This window comes from Pimephales promelas, chromosome 15 (assembly GCF_988280905.1).
Source record: "Pimephales promelas chromosome 15, fPimPro1.hap1.1, whole genome shotgun sequence".
Classification (NCBI taxonomy): domain Eukaryota; kingdom Metazoa; phylum Chordata; class Actinopteri; order Cypriniformes; family Leuciscidae; genus Pimephales; species Pimephales promelas.
Window position 1 is genome coordinate 15,333,421 of NC_142783.1, and position 7,530 is coordinate 15,340,950.

At 36.4% G+C, this 7,530-nt stretch overlaps 1 protein-coding gene across 1 annotated transcript; it reads left to right on the forward strand.

Moving 5' to 3' along the window:
- The first annotated feature begins 973 nt into the window (after positions 1–973).
- On the forward strand, positions 974–6,950 carry LOC120475306 (uncharacterized). Its single transcript, XM_039666001.2, has 11 exons — positions 974–1,193; positions 1,272–1,394; positions 1,474–1,583; positions 1,666–1,747; positions 4,487–4,623; positions 4,706–4,816; positions 4,909–4,980; positions 5,724–5,859; positions 5,939–6,067; positions 6,187–6,325; positions 6,712–6,950. Exons 1-11 carry the CDS (start codon positions 1,014–1,016, stop codon positions 6,858–6,860), a joined length of 1,368 nt encoding a protein of 455 aa, XP_039521935.2. The 5' UTR covers positions 974–1,013; the 3' UTR covers positions 6,861–6,950.
- The last annotated feature ends 580 nt before the right edge of the window (positions 6,951–7,530 follow it).

A 7,530-nucleotide genomic window follows, 5' to 3' on the forward strand; every position in this document is an offset into this window, starting at 1 on the left:
TACAGGATGAAATCAAAAACGAAATATCAGGTGAGTTCATCCACAAAGCTTTGGAAACCTGTTAAATCCATGAAATAAAAGTCTAAATGATGTGGCCACAACTCATGGTTAATGGGAAACTGTAACTTCCTAAAGATGTTTGTTGTTGATGTTTTTGAAGCTTGTGTAGCTGCAGCTAGAGAAGACAATGCTGCAGTGTTGAATCAACTTCAGTCTGAGCTGAAATCTGTAGTAGATGACATACAATCCATGGAGGAGAAGCAACAAATCTTTGAACAAGAAAATGCTGTTCTGCAGTGAGTCTTCAAACATGTTGACAGGGATCATGGGAAATGTAGTTTCCATTAGGCTATTATTTGTGCATGTGTTTTATTTTTAAGCTAGGCCATTATTTTTAAGTGCATGTGTACATTTCTTTCAACATTAACTTTCTTGTAAAAGAAATAGGTGTCTTCGACGTCAGCTGACTGCATGTAATCGACCACTTGCAGTCGGGGAGGAATTGAAAGCGGAGACATAAAGTCGGACAGTCGGAAAGTGGTGCTCACGCAATGTTTGCGTATACTGTATCAGAAAAGCAAAGCGAAAAACTGTTGAGAAAGTGGATAAGATGTAATATTTGTCAAATACACAGAGCAGCGCGATGTTAATTGAGATGACTGGATAAGCTCCTGTTATCTGAAGGTGCTTCTCCCAAACTTTGTTCCATATCAAGTCAAACACACCTAAGGGCTTTCAAAGGCCGGGCTATCTTTTTTCTCTGACCAATGATGAGCATTTGAGGAAATTAGTCCTTATTTTTGCAGTTCTGTTTGGTGCCATAGAAATGACACACTTTAGCATTATAGCTCACAAATGATAAAATGCATGTTTGCTAACTTGAATGGGTTAAATGCAGAGAACAAATTCTGAATATGGGTTCCCATTCTTGGCCTTCACATTTTCTCTTGTCATTTCATTTCAGTCGGGAGAGAGAAAACATTAAAGGAAACTATGGAGAAGCTGTTGATCAGATGAATCAGCAGCTGTCAAAAAAAGCTGGTACAAAGATACTGCTTACGGAAAAACAGAATGAGATCCAGTCATTGAAGGACGAAATTGTCCAGGTGGAAATAGCCCAACGGGACCTAAAAGAAAACATGATTCAGAAGAGGAAAACATTTGCTGAAAGCAAACACACTATAGAAAAGGAGGTAGACTGAGCCTATTTTTTCAAACAGGATAGATTTTCACTCAAAAGCTGGGATTTAATTAATATTTTCCCTGTTTAGATAGAGGAAACTGCTCTTAAGATTAAAGAACAAAGAAAAATCTATGCAGAAACACGCATGGAAATGGTTATCATTACATCAGAGCTACAAGACAAGGAGGAGACAGTCACACAGTGTGAAAACGTAAGAATATACACGTTGTAAAATGCCAATACAATAATGTTGGTATGAGATGATTTGTATGGCATTCATCTGGTTTCAGCATATCTCCCAGTTGGAGAAAAACATCGCTGGACTGAATGCATCTAAAATAAAGTCCAAAGATTGGCTTCATGAGGAGAGCAGTAAGACAGAAGAACTTGATCGACAAAAGTAACACACTGCAAAACAGTTCTCTTTATGTTTTCTTCACCTATGGTCAACAGAAATCAGCTTTGTTATTAATAATCAACAGGGAGTTTTATGAACGAGAACTGCTTGAATCGGCAGCAGCATTTGAACAGAAAGTTCAGGCCATTCAAGAACAGATGTTAGAGGTAAGTAGAGGCAGACATCTTTGTAAAACTCGTGACAATAAACAAATGGCTGCTCCATGTTTAATGCACTCTTTTTGTAAAGGGATCAAAACCCTCAAATCTCAGTCTTTAGATGTCAGATCTGAAGCATTGATTTTCTGCCTCTGGCAGGTCCCGCTGAGCAGCCGTCACATTGAGCTTTTTATAATGCTTTTCTTCAAAGACACAATGTGCCTAGATGACCTTTAATACAGCTGAGTGCTGGACTGCCCTTAGATGTTATATAGTTCAAGTAGTCAAGGTGTGTGCCTGGTCTGGATATATGAACATCCAACACAGTCTCATGAAGATGCGTATATATACCACCAATGTCATTTCTCGTGGCATTTATACGCCAAACATGGTTTTTGCGCGCTTATGCTATGCACTAAAAAACCCTGGGGTAGGTTTAGGGGCGAGGGGGGTGGGGAGTTCGTGCGTATTATACGGCAAAAAGTGCGTGTCATATGCACGAGAAAACGCTTAGGCTACCATATGCATGCAAAAACTGTTTTTGGCGTATAAATGCCACGAGAAATGACATCCGTGCTATATACGAACTTTCATGAGATCGGGCTCCAACACCCATCTGTCTATCCATTTATCTACCTACCTAACTTGCAACGGTTTATGGTGACACTGGTTATGCAAGAGGCTGTCGGTGTACAGTTTTGAACTATAACGAAAACTTTCTTTAATTCAAATAAAGCTTGAATAAAATATAAATATTAGGTGAAAAAAAAAACATTAAAAACAATTAAATTGTGAAATGTATCATGTATGTCAAATACCAGTAAATTGACTAGCGCAAACTTTAAACACTGTCCTCACATAAATGTGGCATCTGAAAGGGAAACTCCTTCAAATGCATGATATGCAATATGGCCAGCCACAAAAAAAATAACTGTCCACGCCTTTTAGCGCTAATTTTTCACTGCGCGTTTTTAGTATCCGTTTTTAGTTTATTAATGCCAAAAGAGGGTTTGCGCTGGCGCAAGTTGTTAGTAAACAACACGATCACGACAACAAGACGTGAAATAATCACGTTGGTCCACTTTGGAAAACGTGTAGATGTCACGGTTTAACCCCCTCAACGTGAAACTTACACGTTTGCGTTAACACGTTCCATACCCTGATGTTGACCTATTCTACACGCAATCGCCTCAATCGCCATAACGACCTATTATTGGTTTTCATTAAACCGAGAAAAATGGAATTTTGTTTTATTGACGATCACTGAGAAATGTTCTGTTATTTAAAGTGCAAAAAACATTTATTATTTTCAAGGTGAAAAGGATTCATTTGCCTTGATCCACGCCGAAAAAAAACGTCTAAATTTCACGTTTTTAATGAAGTAGCCTAATGAGTAAAATTAGGCGTCCCCCAGCTCCTCGTTTAAGCAAAATGTACGCGACAACAACGTATTACATCGACGTCAAACCACGTTAACCGTGTTAACCATAACCTTTTAAATACTCAACCTAGTTCCGTTGCTTAGCAACGGGAAGAAACTCGTGTACTTCAGTGCCGTAGGTTTCAAGGTGAAAAGGATTAATTTGCCTTGATCCACGCCGGAAAAAAACGTCTAAATGTCACGTTTTTAATGAAGTAGCCTAATGAGTAAAATTAGGCGTCCCCAGCTCCTCGTTTAAGCAAAAGGTACGATAAAACAACGTACATCGACGTTAAACCACGTTAACCGTGTTAACCATAACCTTTTAAATATACTTCGACCTAGCTCTGTTGCTTAGCAAAGGGAAGAAACTCGTGTAACTTCAGTGCCATAGGTTAGCGCCTTAGTGCTTAGCCTACATATTAGGAGACATTATGTGTTCGCTGCATTTGTAATGTTATACTTTTAATTCCAAAAAAGAAAAATGTTGCTGTGTTTGGTTTTGCATAAATTTGCTTAAATTTAATTTAAGTTTAATGAATACCAATAGGTCGTTATGGCAGAGGCGATTGCGTGAGAATAGGTCAACATCCGGGTATCTCTCCACTGGTGTTAACGCAAAAACGCAAACGTGTAAGTTTCACGTTTGAGGGAGTTAAACCGTGACATCTACACATTTTCCAAAGTGGACCAACATGATTATTTCACGTCTTGTCGAGATACCGGGTTGTAGTAAATCAGTCCCTGAAACAAAAACAAAAAAACTACCTGTGCGAAATGTTATATTTGGTAAAAGGTGCAAACATTATAAATGAAACTTGCTTAATAAAAAAAAGGAGGGCAAAACAAAGCTTTCCTTCATTGCCTGCCAGTCACCAGGTTTGTACTAAGTAGGCTATAATGTAGTAAAACAGTGATATTAAAAGACCAATTACAATATACACCTTATTGATGAAGCATAGGCTACAGGTAAGCAGATCACGGCAACACAGTTTCCCGTTAAGCTTTTTTCCATGGTAAACCATTATAAAGAAAACACATACATCATCAATAAGGTGTATACTGAATTTTAGAGTAATAAAACTGATACTTTAGTGGTGGGGTGCTTGATTATCAAACAAAAATATGATATAAATTTTTTTATTTTTTTAATGATATATTATTTTAATACAAAATGTTTTTGCATGTATTACTACTACATATATTATTTTGATAGAATATTTAATATAATAGATCTTCAATTCATTTGATTTTGGGGTGACTTGGATTGTCCATCTAAGCCATCTGTAAAGAGCAGGGTGAAGTCTGAGACTGTGATTTTTCCTCAGATTGAAAATGAGATCAAGGAGGAACAGAAAGTGAAAATTGCTCTATCAGAGCGCCACGCTAAACTGTCAGACATCTTCAGCACTCAGAGGAAAAGGGAAGATGACATGATTGCTGAAAAACACAGTCTGTCCAAACGGTAGGCCTACATTTGTTTCTTTAGTACTCGTTCTTTTTTGCTTCATCCTGATGACTAACTTGAAATGATTGTTTTGTTCCAGGTTAGAGGAGAATAAACTTAGACATGATGAAGACATTATATCCATTGCCAGATGTAGATTTGAAATTAAAAACATGAAAGAAGATATGATACAGCTTCATGATGCTAACATGTATGGCCCTGTCTTTTTTTATATATATAGTTTTGTCTTACTACATTACAACTAAATTGTTTCATACCTTTATTTTAATGGTTGTCTCTCAGAATCAATGCAGATATGTTCAGAAAAACTCTTGAGGAACAGAAAGGTCAATTGGCCGAACAGAACATGATCAGGTCTGTCTAACATGTCCATTAATCTTCTTACATACTTATGATATCTATATTCTATGGAAGACTTATGTGAAAAACATACTTGAGAAACCCTAGGTAAATTTGTTAATTGCATATTAAAGAGAATCTTGATATATTCTCTGAATAGAAGAAGCAGGGCTTCTCTTTATTATGCAATCGGCAATGGTGTTTTTTTCTCCAATTATCTAGGGTTTATAAATTAATTTCTGCATTCTTATTTTGCTTCTCATGTCACTTGATCTTAAGAATATTTAGGTATTTTAACCAGGATGAATAAAAGACCACAATGCTGCAATACTGTTTTCAATGTATGAGAAAGTTCAATTAACAAGTAATTAAAAATATCATTTCAAATGGTCTAATTCATGTTCAATACGTGGTTAAATAAATTTACATTTATAAAACGTTTAATATGATCTGCAAATGTAGTTAAATGTTATTAGACAGCTGAACATAAAAAGAAATAAAAGGAGTCTCTGCTTCTAAACAAAAGAAAAAGTTCCATAATTTCCATAAAAACATTTTGGGAAAGTAAAAAAAAAGTTTTGTAGTGTTTTTGTCAAAGACTACAAAACAGGCTTCTTCTTCGTCTGTGTTTTGATCCGGAGATTATGTACTCTTTTAGAAGATGTCTAATATAATACCAGTGAAAGCATGTATTGCCTGAAAATCCATCAATGGTGGGGTAATGGTCATTATTATGACATTAACATATTTGTACCCAGGGCAGAAATTGAAGCTGAAAGAGAGAAAATAAGTCAATCTCTCAAAAATCTAAAAGAGGAACACAAGGAGTATGTAAGGAAGATGAACGCATCCATCGAACAAACAGAGATGAGATATGGAGAGCTTCTCGAGGAGGTCTGGCAGAATCACTAATCAGTAGTGGTGGCAATACAAACAGACATCGTTGCATCTAAACATGCTGTTGTTTTTGCAGGAAAAGGAACTCCAAGACCATATATTATTGAATTCCGTGATAGAGGATCTTACAGAAGAGATGTCCAACACTGAGGAAAAGGGAAAACAACTGGAAATGAACTACCAGACTGAAATTCTACAGCTTACTGTACAAGAGAAAATCCATATTTCATATTTGTATACTTATTATAAGATGGATGTGGTTTAGCTAAGCGTGCATAACGATATCTGCAAACTAAAAATGTATGTCTTGTTGTGATTCAAAAGAGGGATGCAGAACCAATCGCTCGAGCTCATATGGAGAAAGAACAGGAGCTCAAGGTCAAGGTGTCGGATTTAGAGGCAGTGGAGTCTCAGTTAGACATTGACCACCTGAAACATCAGACTTTAAAGAACTATATAACAGGTACAGGCTTCATTACTGTTCTTCTCATGTAGCTCAACACTTCACTGAACTATGGAGTCATGAACCAGCCACCTGATGTTTCTCAGCTTGTGTTGTGTTTCTTTATGAGATATTATTTACAATACTGGGTCATTCCCCAAACAGCAACATAGTGCCGGCCCAGATCCGACCCATATGTGGTAGGCGTTGAATCCACATGTACCGGATGTGGCCCGGATCTAGGTCGACAATATGTTGCTGTTTTGGTCTATAATTGCAAAATATTAAAATGAGAAAGAATAGAGATTAACATAGCACAGTAAGTTAATGTTTGGTCAAATTGAATGGCACTTGTAGGTTAACTTAAAGATGTTTTTGTTAAGATTTTGTGTTTGTCCCTTTACCAGAGTTGGAAAATCAAAAGAAAAATCTTGAGCTCTCTATTCAGAAGGTCACAAAGCAGACTGCGACTCTCCTACAACAAAAGGTTGATATTTTACTCACCATGCACATTTCCAAATTGTGTGCTAAATTGATGGTTATACGTCTACATTAATTCGGATAGATTTGAACGACTCTAGCATGTTCCTGTGTTTTTCAAAATGTTCTAGTACACACTAAAAACTGTGTTCAAATATGCCTACTACGCCTTCCATATAGTTGGTGAAAAACAGTATGTTTTGTGGATTCCACATGTACCAGATGTGGGCCAGATCTGGACCAATACTATGTTGTGGTCTGGGATAGCAGGCACATACTGGCAGTGGTGGAGGAAGTACTGAATCTCAGTACTTAAGTAAAAGTACAAATAACCAGATAAATATTTACTTTAGTAAAAGTAGAAGTAACACAATGACAACCATACTTAAGTAAAAAAGTAAAACGTACCTGATTTTAAATGTACTTTAAGTATTAAAAGTAAAAGTACTTGCATTTAATTTTCTTAATGTCTATTTTCTAATGATTAATAAAACATTTAATTCTAACTCATTCAACCTAATACTCCTATAATGATGGGAAAAAAATGTCACCATTTCTGAAACAAGCTTGCAATAAGGCAATATACACATCATGCTTATCCTTACTATATGTTAATAACTATGGCAGTAAACGTGATTAATTTATGGTGTAATTCTGAACCTCTTGGCTTGCCATAATCCTAACCAAACGTATATTACACACGGTGCGTTTCCTATGCATGTAAAAACTAATTTTCGTGTATAAAT